We start from the raw sequence: 12,169 nt of genomic DNA on the forward strand, positions 1-12,169 counted from the left end.
TAAACAATTGCTGCTCAGCGATATCTTCCGCTAAAGATAAATACTACTCGCAAGACCTTCCATCACTGCTAACTTCCAATCCCAAAAAATTTTGGCACACCATATCTTCGACAAGAGATACTAACACCATAACTTTACACAGAACCGAAAACATACCTATTCTAGCGCCGATTACCCCACCGTATTCAACATGTCTTTTTTTTTTTTTTCATCTGTTTTCACTCAGGAGGACTGTTCCATTGTTCCAACCTTTCCCGAAATTGATGCCGCTTACATGGAACCAATTGTTGTCGCTGCTGAAGGCGTTAAATTACTCATGAGCAACCTCAAAATATCCACTTCAGCCGGTATTGACAACATTAATTCCAAGATATTAAAGAACACCGTCGCTGCCTCAAGCAAGATCTTATGCCATATTTTTCAACAATCCCTAGTATCTGGAAAGTTGGCCACTGATTGGTTAATAGGAAAAATAATACCAATTCACAAATCTGGAGATGTTCACTCGGCTGACAACTATCGGCCCATATCTTTAACCTGCGTATGTTGCAAAATGCTTGAGCACATAATCAGTTCACACGTGTACAGCCACCTTGAAGCTCACAATTTCTTTTTTTCTAATCAGCATGGTTTTAGGAAGGGATTTTTCTGTGACACAATTATTTGAACCAATGACTGACTTGCACTTTAACATGGACTGCAACCTTCAAACTGACTGTATCTTTCTTGACTTTTCTAAAGCTTTTGACCGCATGCTCCACTGCCGCCTAATTTCTAATTTATCTGCCCTACGACTTGACTCTTTAACATTATCCTGGATTCGTAACTTTCTTTCTTTTCGAGAACAGTTTACTGTTGTTAACAATTTCTCTTCCCCGCCTTCTTATGTTAGCTCTGGTGTGCCACAAGGCAGCGTCCTCAGCCCCTTATTCTTCTTAATCTACATTAACGACTTACCCACCCAGATTACTTTCTGCATGCGCCTTTTTGCCGATGACTGCATAATCTCCCGTCCTATTCACACGACTGACGATCACTTGGCACTTCAAGCAGATCTTAACCTTATTGCTAACTGTTGTAACAAATGGCTCATGACACTAAACTTTACAAAGTGCAAGGTGATGTGCTTCAGCCGAAAATGTGTAAATTCTAAATTTTAGTATCACCTTAATGACACTATGCTTTCCCACACTTCATCATACAAGTACAAGTACCTTGGTGTTCTTACAGAGAATCTTTCATAGGTTCCACACATTGCTTCTACATGCACCAAAGCATCACATTCTCTTGGCTATCTACGACGCAACTTGCGAAATGCCTCGACAAACATTCGAAAACTCGCTTTCCAAACTAATTTTGCCACAGTTAGAATTCGCCTCCTCAATTTGGTCCCCTCATCAACATGACTTAATAAATATGATGGAAAGAATACAAAATAGAGCAGCTCGGTTCATATCACGTAACTACGGTATAAACTCGAGCATTACACTAATTAAACTAGACCTTCTACTGCTGCCGTTAGATATCCGCCACAACATCACTCTTCTGTGCTTATTCCACAAATATATTTACACTAATAAACGAACCCGGTTACAACTGCAAATACCCCACTCTTTTTCACACAGATTACATAATCAGTTCTGTTTCATGCACAAATATGGTAAAACAAATGCATTTAATTCATCTTCGCTACCTCGTGCCACTCGTCTCTGGAATGACCTCCCTGATAACATAGTCTCCATATTGAACCCCGACATGTTCCGCTGTCAGTTACTCATGCTTTACCCATTTAATACCGTTCACGAATGCCCAGCCTAGTGTATTTGATCGTGCATTTTTGCAATATTGTATATTATTTTCATAAACACTATTCCTTTTGCTCTGTTAATGGCAACAAGTATTCATGTGCCTTTATATATTGCTTTGTATTCCCTGTGCCTTCAATATTGTATAACACGGCAATCTTTTAAATGCACTGTTCTTGTTGGAAATTTGTACTTTTTAAATCTTTACTGTTTAAAATGCCCCCATTACTTTATGCCCTGCCATAGAGCCTGTAAGGTTCTTTTGAATAAATAAATAAATGTACAATGAGGATATCGACACCGAACTAAAAAACCTGATTACAGTTCTTAAATTCGCTGTAACCAAAAGTAAATGCAAGGTATTAAAAGGCCAACATGATAAACCTGTGTGCCCTTGGATGACAGAGCAGATACTTGAAACACTTAAAACCAAAAAATATATGTATGATAAGTGGCAGCATAACAAATACAGTGAATACTATTTGCAACAATTCAAAACACAGTGGAATAAATCTGTCACTGTGATTCAGTTGAGTAAAAGAGATTGTTACACACAGTTAACTGCGCATGCAAGTTGTGAAACAATAAAGATGTGGGAGATTATAAATGATGTTATCGGGAAACGCAAACAAATCGTCCTTCTAGACGCTATTGATGAAGACACTGTAGAACAATTCAATACATATTTCTTGTGTATCGGCCCGCCCTTAGCTGCAAAGTATGGTTGTGACAATATAATTTTTTCCTGTTTCTAACACTTTTGCCATGTGTACCATTGAGCTTGGGGACATCATGGTGAGAGTCGGCAATACGTCTTCTAAAACCTCTGGATTACTGTTCGCCTGATCAAAGAGGACATAGATATAGGGCCAGTATTATGTCACCTGCTTAATAATTTTTTGCAATGCTCGAGGTATCTGTTCCCGCTAAAAACTGCTAAGGTGGTCGCACTAACCCTTGTAAAAGATGGTGATCGCACTAACCCCTGCAACTATAAACCAATTTCTGTGCTCAGTATCGTTAACACAATTTTCAAAAGGATTCTTGCAAGTTGATTCTATAAATTTTTAGATAAGTATCAGATTATGTGTCTGCAGCAACACGGGTTTTGTCCAAATTATTCTACTTTGTCAGGAGTGTTAATTCAAACTAAAAAAATTAACGCTGCTTTGCAGAATAACATGCTTGTTGAAGTCATTTTCTTGGACCTAGCATTGGACACGGTTGACCACACTTTGTCAAGTGTTTGACAAAAACTTGTCTGGCAAGGAAACATACTGGTGTCAAAAAAACTTGGCTTCACCAAGAATAAAAGAACATGACGTTTCGGGCCCCATATGGGTCAAGGGACTCATACGGGGCCCGAAACGTCATGTTCTTAATTTTTTCTTGGCGAGTCCACATTTTTCTGGCACCAGTCGACCTCACTATACTTCTTAATAAACTAAAGCATTATGGTTTCTGTGGAACCACATTGAATCTTCTTACCAGTGACTTTCACATCCGCATACAAGTAGTCAGCATGAACAATATTACATCATCACCCAAGAATGTGAGCACTGTAGTCCCATAAGGGTTCGTCCTTGGGCCAATGTTATTTTCTTTATATGTTAATGACCTACTACTAATATTAAAATCAAGTAAAGTCCTTATGTATGCCGACGCCAATTGCATCATGGTTACTGTCCACAATACTTATGATTTAGAATCTAAAGCAAACAAAGAGTTGAAGAAGGCCTTTGAATGGTTTTTAATGAACAAACTGACAATTAACGTTAGAAAGACTAAATATGTTGTATTTCACACACGTAGCAGGTATTTGCCACCTAAATGTTTGCAGTTATTAATAAACAATATGTCATTGGATGAAGTTAGTTCATTTGAATACCTTGGCATGTTATTTGACAACCTGCACTGGAAGAGCACATGAGCGCAGTCTGCACAAAGCTGACATTGGGATGCTGCGCACTCTGACAAGCACGGCATCATTTTTATATAAGGACACTGCATATTTTATACTTTGCATTCATTCACAGCCACCTAATGCATAGTAATGAATCTTAGGGTATGGCTTACAAAACTTATCTGGAACCCATCTGCAACCTACAGAAACGAGCGTTGAAAATAATTACTCAGTCAAGCTTTAAGTCAGGCTTTGTTTAATCTAATGAATGTATTATCTTATGATATGGTACATGAATTCAAGATTGTGCTAAGAGATTTATTAGCAACGGACACAGGCAAATGGGTAGCAGTCACAAGCGTTCCGCCAAGGACAGCAACCACGAGCTCATACCGGTAGTGATGGTGCTGAGGCACAGGCTACTTTTCTTCGTTACAATCGCCCTCCGCAGAAAAAGGGGCCATCCTGGCGGCTTAAGCGAAGAGACTACTATTGGGTCGTAGTACGGCTTAATGCGAGAGACGTGCACGAGTTCACGGCTGTGATGGCGGAGGTCCGTCAATGGCGTGAGGGGCTCTATGATGTAATTGACGGCAGACTGGGTGTGGTAGCCCAGGTGTGGTAGCGGGTACCCAAAGCCATACGAGAGAGCCACAAGAAAAAGTTGGTGCAGAACGGCCGGCAGGTTGACGGGATTGCTGCTGCCACTGGTCCTCGCTGGAAAAAGAGCGGGCAAGCTGGCAGCATTCCTCGGCATGTCGAGCAGCATCAGATAGCGGAGTACTTTTGCACACGTCAGGTGTATATGAAAGAATGGTATCGAACGTATGAGGAGGTTCTCGTCCATATAGGAGAAAGTAAGGGGAAAATCCAGTAGTTGCTTGGGCCGCAGTATTGTATGCATAGGTCACGAAAAGAACTTGGTCCCAGTTTGAATGATCAGAGGCGACATACATCGAGAGCACATCGCCAAGAGTAAGTACAGTTGAAGCGCTTGGTCATGCGGTTAGTTTGTGGATGGTATGCTGTACTGGTGGGGTGGACGATTCGGCATTCGTCAAGTAGTGCCTTCAAAGCATCGAAAAGAAACGCACGGCCTCTATCGCTCAGAAGTTCACGAGGGGCACCATGGCAAAGAACGAAATGTCGTAACAGAAACGATGTAAATGTCGCAGGTGGGGGCAGTCGGCAGAGCGGCTGTTTCGGCATAGCGGGTCAAGTGATCCACTTTAATAATAATCCAGCGGTTGCCTGCTGGAGTGGAGGGTAGCAGTCTGTATATGTCAATACCAACACGATCAAAGGTCGACTAGAGCAGGGAAGGGGTTGTGACGGGTAGACTTGGCCAAGAGGTAATTTTCGGCATTGGCACTGAGCACAGGAGTGAATTAACTTTGACGTAGTTATACATGCAAAGCGTAAGGCGAGCAAAGGACAGCGGAGAACATCTGCAGCGAATGAACACCTCAGAGGATGTAAAGAGAACAGTGCCATCGAAATAGCGGCGCATGACACAGGCACAAGGAGGAAAGGAACGGCATTGTCTTTAGACACAAACAGTTTAGCACTAGAAGGGCGGTTTTCGATAGTCTCATGGTTGGGAAGTGCAGAAAGTTCGAGTTCAGTGTGACAACAGTCAATAACGGTGTTATTATTTGCAAGGAAGTCCCAGCCTAATATAACTTCATGGGGACATGAGGGCAGCACGACGAATTCGACGGTATACAATAGTCTTTGAATGAAGACACAAGCAGTACAAGCAGTGAGAGGGGTAATACTTTGAGCATTCGCGGTTCGAAGGGAGAAGTCAGAAAGGCATCAAAGCCTTTCGTAGTGTGTGGCAGAGTTTGGTGGAAATTACGGATACGGTGGCTTCTGTATCCACAAGTGCCAGGACGGCAATTTCTTTGACAGACACTTCAATTGCGTTGGCTGGAGAGGGACGAGGACTTGGGCACTGCAACGTGGACGCAGTTTGTACCTCTCAACCTGCAGTTACACCGTTCTGCACAATGCAATCAATGGGTCTCTTTGTGCTAGCTAGATGGTTCCACAATTTTTCTGGGTGCACTGCGCATAAAGCTAGGCAGGGTATAGTGAAAATACCGTTGCTTAGCCTTGAATACAGCCCGATTCAAGGCCTCTTAAATGTTCTGGATTTCAGTGCAAAGGGCATGCCGTTGCTTTAGCCTTTTTAGTTTTTGTTTAAGTTGCAGTACTTTTCGTGTAACCCACGGATTACGTTTGGACTTCTTAACTTTGTTTGGAATAAGATTATAGAGACAGAAATGGCCCATTTCTTTGAACTTATTCCAGAGCACCACGGCGTCATTCCCATCAAATTCGCTCAGCCTGTGATCCAAGTAGTCCAAAACACTTTCATCTCTGGCACAGCAAAAGTCCTTCCCAATCACTGTTTTATCAAGGGCAGTATCGCAACATTCCATGGGACATGAAAAGTAGACAAGTTCATGATCCGAAATACCTTTTTCTAAAGAGGTGACAAAATTTTCAATAAAATAACTAATAAAAATAAGATCAAGCATAGTTTCACTATCTCCTTGTAAGTACGTCGGTTGTGTCACAATTTGTTGCAAGTTATTAGTTAGCATAATATCAATCAAGTAATCGACATTCTGATCGTAACTGTAAGCAGCATAATCCCATTTAACACCAGGCAGATTGAAGTCACCAATGAGAAGTATGTTATCCTGAGAAAAAGCCGACATATGCTCATAAAGGTCATTTAGGAACTGGGTAGGTGACTCAGGTGCGCGATAAACAGCGAATAATAAAAAGGATCGCGCCCAACAGTGAAGGTTTAGGCTGACACTTTCGTGATTTTCAATCTGCCGAAGTGGAAAAGCAGGTATGCTATGTTTGACTAGTACAGCTACACCGCCTCCTCTGGAAGGCCTGTCACGTCGAAATACTTGATAAGAAGGTGGAAAAACGCTTGCGCTATCAATGTCATCGCGCAGCCAAGTTTCAGTAATCACAACAACATGGGGATCGTAACTTAAAAGGGTAGCCTCACGCTGGGCACTTTTGTTCACTACACTGCACGCGTTTATGTTTAAAACCCGTAGATTCTTAGTAGTCGAACTAATTAATTGAGGGGTGGATAAGCTTTGACGAGTATTTCATTCTATCCTGGAGTCAGTGTTTTCGTCCCACATAAACAATTGTCCATCCACTCGTAGCTCATCATTGATAAGTTTTACTTTCTTGCCCAGTTCTCAAAAGTTTCCGCTTTCTGCGCATGTCCAGAGAAAAATCGCTTTGAACTGACGTTTTCAATCCTTTAAGCTTATATGTGTTTTTCGATACTTGCTGTTTCTCGTTATAATCTTAAAAGTATGTTATAACTGGCCTATTTTTTTGTCACGTTTGCCCAACCGATGAATTCTCCCTACCGAGTTGCAGGTAACATTAAGTTTCTGTGAAAAGATGTCCCTCAAGACTTTTTGCTTCAGATCGTTAACAGTTTCGGCACTACCTTCTTGTACCCCGAAAACAATCAGATATGACCGCCTGCTCCGTTCCTCTAGGTCAATGATTTTTTTATGCGGAAGATTCACCGATTGTTCAAGGGAAGCAACGCAATCACCTTGTTTATTGATTTTGTCAAAACGTAACACCATATCTGACATTAACTTTTCCATCGTGCTTTACTGAGTCCTAAGTGCCATCACTTCAGCGCTAAGCTTGTGTGGCCCTTCCCACAGTTCTTCCAGAAGTTCTGCTGTCTGTGGGCCATGATTCAATTCTACGTCCCCGCAAAGAAGAAGCTGGCACACACAATACACATTATACGCTATGGTAACGCGCTGTTGTGGGCATGGCATGACCAATATACTGCGGCAATCACTTCTAAGCGTAGTAAAGTATGAACTAACCTGCGCGATACAGAAGAAAGGCTTAGACATCATGCCGAAGCTTGGTCTGCCATGCCCACTCCTACAGAGTGAAAAACCACTTACTTATATTTGACAGGTATTCTATCAATAAAAAATATTTTCCAGGCCTTCGTATACGAACTGTTATCAATACTGGCATACTAATTTGGTGTTCCCTTTAATAGGAGTAGAGCATACTGTACATCTTGATCTTAAAAGTTTGTGTTAGATTTTCTAATATTTAATTCGGCTTTATTTTATTGATTCGATTCAATATTTGATTCGAAACATACTATTCATTTGTCGCACACCCCTTCCAGCACTTTATCGATACTGTATTTGTAACCTAATGTTGTGTAACAATCCTGCTACAGCCTTACATGCAAAGGTATATAATAAATGAATATCTAAGCATTGGTTTTTGGGTCAGATAACCATTATAAGTGGAGTGCACCTTATTGGAGAAAGGTGCATTCATTGCATATGTCTCCATAGCTTGATCTTAGAGTAGCCAAACTTATGTGCAACTTGTGTGACGGCTGCTACTACACATGCTGTCATTGCAGGGTGCCGCTGTAGTGGCCATGCTGGAGGGCTTCCTGGGCCGGCAGCAGCTACGGAAAGGCCTGACCCAGTATCTGAACATGTATCGTTACCACAACGCTGACACTGCAGACCTCTGGGACACCTTCACAAATGTGAGTCTGCGTGTCTTCTTCGAGTGTCTTGCTCACAGTTGCAGTAAATCCCCCTCTCCTGACACCATGGTGTGACATGCAAAAAAGGACCATGCTTATCAGGTGACATTAAAAAAATGCCTTGCAGAGAAGTGCTCTTATATGCAAATATTCAGAATGTTCAAGTATTTTTATCACATATAATGCAGTAAACATTGACTATGTAGTAACTAAAGCCTCTCAATTTATTTATTTATTTACAATGACCTTACAGGCCCCCGTAGGAGCATGACGTAAGGGGGGGTATAAACAGAAACAGTACTATATGAGCTAGTGAACATATTATGTAGCAAGTGGCACTTATACATTTCTACTAAAAAGCATTCAAACACAAGAGATACAGCACTTTAAAAAAAAGAAAAGTAACTGATGCGCAGTACGAACCACGATGCAGGTGAGAAATAGCAATGAAAAGTAATAAGTTGGTGAACAGATTAAAAGGGTGTTATTGAAAGATGACTGCTGACTTGGTTGAGGAAGGAATCATGGTTTGTTAAGGAAGCGATAGTGTCGGGCAAATCGTTCCACAGAGAAATGGCACGTGGAAGCGCAGAGCTGTTGAAGGTTAATGTGTGACCGAAGATGCGTGAGTAACTGAAATTGTTATGGAGGCGTTTTGACATGCGCAAAGGCCTTTCGAGAGGTAGCGGAGACAGCCTATTACTATTAACGTACTTGTGGAACAAACAGAGAAGTGCGATGCAACGGCGAGTTTCAAGTGAAATGATGTCATGATTCTGTTTAATTTCAGTTACGCTATGAGAATAGTTATAATCGCAAGAAATGAAACGTGCTGCTCTGTTCTGTACGGCTTCTAGCATATTGATTAGATATTTTTGATGAGGCGACCACACAGGACTTGCAAATTCTAGTTGAGGCCGGACAAATGTTGCATATGCAAGCTTCCAGATGCTGGTTGGGGCGTTCTTTAAGTTTCTTCGTAAATACCCCAAAGTTCGTGAGGCTTTGGCGCAAATGGCGGTGACGTGGGATGCCCAGGACAGGTTAGGAGCGAGGTGAACTCCGAGATATTTATATGAAGATGCTTTCGAGACCTGAGAGTAGTTAAGAAAGTAGGTGAACTGAGAATTGACATGCTTACGGCTAAAAGTGATAATGTTACATTTAGATTCGTTAAGAGGCATTTGCCAGGTGCTACACCAATCAGAAACATTCTTCAGGTCATTTTGAAGTGCGATGTGGTCGTCGATAGAACTAATGGTGCGGTAAATTATGCAATCGTCAGCAAAAATCGTCAGCGAATTAAGTGCCGTATTTTGTAGTTTGCAATGCCAGTGATGCCATTTCTTCGTTTCCAATGCACGTCTCCTCCTTCTTATATAACTAAAGCTGTGACATGGCATCACATGCTTTTCATTTTCTAGTTTTTGGCTCAGGAGAAGTAAAGTATGACCTTTGTATGACTGGCACCATTTTTGTTGCATTTGTGTGAGTATGGTATGGCGTACAGCATGTGTGATGCTTTCATCCTGACTGCGCTGCCCCAAGTGATGCACTTCCTAGGTGCTCCTGCTTTTTGTCGTGGGCTGCTGAGCATGGCACTGCTAGAACATCTTGAAGGGGCAGTGCAATAAGACGAAGACAGAAGGCAGGAACACACAGGACAGCGCTGAACTCACAACTAGCTTTATTCGAAGGCATACACAAACTTGTGTACACAACCCATAGCCACGTGCTCTCCCATCGATGGCGTCATTATCAGTGCGTAGGCAAAAAACGCAAAACCCTGTAATCTAATGCTACACTATGAGGCGGCTTAAAAATTCAAATTCACTGTCATGCAAATTTAACAATGGCATGCTTACACAGCGTGACCCTTTTTTCCTGATATAGTAGGCCTCAATAATCTCCCTCGTGGTCTGATTTTTATGCGCGGAAAGTATTGTGGTGTTTTTATAGATTGGAGTGCACCCATTCTCAGAGCGATGCCGCGCGACATGCGAGTAGGCATTACCCGTTAGCGAGCACCTATGCTCAGACAATCTAATATTCAGGCAACGACCTGTTTGACCGATATAGACATGACCACAGGAAAATGGAAGCTCATAAACAACTCCCATTCTACAGTGCACAAACGGGGAAGTATGCTTAACAGTACAGCCTTTCCTTTCCGATGCGAGTTGGCGGGATTTGAGTTGTCATTTAGGTAGCATTTCCGTTAGCAGATGCTGATGCTCCGATAGAATCCGGCAAAGGGGAAAACTCGGGGGGCTCACCACGTATGCGACGACTGCAGCGTTGGTGAACAGGAGTCAATGCGATGGGTGCAAGTCGCCGTGAGTTCGGGCTCCTTTCTCTGACTTGAGAAGGGCTTGAAATCATACCCTGCGTCTCCACCAGAGCTGTAACGAAACAGTTCAGTGACACTACTTTAATCACTTTACCTTGGGCGAACTTGTGCCCAACAAACAGCTAAGCGAGAGGCCCACTAGAACGTCCACAGTCTTTTCACCAGAGTCCCACACCTCTTCTTCTCCCCTTGTGTCCTGCGCTGATGATGGGTTGCTCCGAATGCGCGTGCCTTGCGAACCCGTGTTGCCTGGTTCACTGCCGCTATCTTTCACAGGTAGCAGTAAACAACTGGACGGACGCAGGAGGCGGCTGGCGTGTGTAATTTGAAATCATCTTGTGTCAATATATTGTAAATATAATCATCTACACTCCCAACATCCCCGTAACAATATCTTGGAAAATATCTACAAAGATTCCACAGCTACCTGCATTCTCCACAAGAAAAGTAGAAAGATACCTATAAAGAAAGGGGTCAGACAAGGAGACACAATCTCTCAAATGCTATTCACTGCATGCTTGGAATAAGTATTCAAGCTATTAAATTGGCATGGCTTAGGAGTAAGGATAAATGGTAAATATCTCGGCAACCTTCGGTTTGCAGATGACATTGTCCTGTTCAGCAACACTGAGGACCTTAACAGAGAACAGGTGGTGGCGGTGGTGGCGGTGGCGGCGGCGGCGGCTGAATATAAAACTCGGCCAAAGGGTGCCAACCAACTGTGTTTGCTCAGACACCCCCATGATCACAAACAGGCTTCTGTTAGAAACTAGTCTGGCTTGCCCAGGTAGGGCACAGTACTGGTGTTTGACTGAAGCAAAGACTATGTTTCAGCCTTTCTTATGGCAAAGTGTTGCATTCTTTCACTAGAGTGTCATTGAGGGCAGTGAGCAGTGCAGTCAAGAGGTGGCAATGTAACACACTGTTTTGAGGTAAGGTGTCAAGTTGAGGAGATGTGGGGGTTAGAGCTCCCAGTGGCCTCTAATAAAGGCCACCGTGTCTTGCAACAGGTGACCTCTGGACAGGTGGGAGTTTCACAGGTCATGGAGACGTGGACACGACAGAAAGGCTTCCCACTTGTGCGACTTTCAGTCGGGAGTGATGGATGGCTGCATGCTACGCAGCGGCGATTCCAGCTCCTGCCTGCTGACCTGGTCACTGATGTGGCAAGGTGGCACGTGCCGCTCACTTTTGTCACGGATGGCGGTCAGCAGCGTCTGGTCTGGATGAACAGCACTGATTGTGAGCCCTGTCACACAATCTGCTAGCCCCAACTACTGCAGCAGCTTTGCCTGCTTGTTTTGAATTTCAGCTGTTGTCATTTCTGTGGCCAGAAGTTTCTGCATGTGCACTGTCATGCTGTGCAAAAAGGAGGTTCTATTGCCCTGACAGAGGGGTACGATTTAATCAAGCGTTTGATTAAAGTCCGTCTGGTCAGGTAACATGAGGATGAAGTTGCAGTCACTGACCAAATCGAGGTGCAAGAGACTGACGTTTCACAGACTGTATGGGTT

The 12,169-nt window shown here is 42.9% G+C and overlaps 1 protein-coding gene across 1 annotated transcript in view; it reads left to right on the forward strand.

Annotated features, from left to right (window-relative positions):
- LOC126529908 (endoplasmic reticulum aminopeptidase 2-like) overlaps window positions 1-12,169 on the forward strand; it is a 123,128-nt gene that overhangs the window by 42,784 nt on the left and 68,175 nt on the right. Inside the window, exons 6-7 of the mRNA XM_050177359.2 lie at window positions 8,174-8,305; window positions 11,666-11,897. Coding sequence (XP_050033316.1) covers window positions 8,174-8,305; window positions 11,666-11,897 — 364 coding nt within the window. The remainder of the gene's footprint in view (window positions 1-8,173; window positions 8,306-11,665; window positions 11,898-12,169) is intronic.

This window comes from Dermacentor andersoni, chromosome 5 (assembly GCF_023375885.2).
Source record: "Dermacentor andersoni chromosome 5, qqDerAnde1_hic_scaffold, whole genome shotgun sequence".
In the NCBI taxonomy this organism is placed as follows: Eukaryota; Metazoa; Arthropoda; class Arachnida; order Ixodida; family Ixodidae; genus Dermacentor; species Dermacentor andersoni.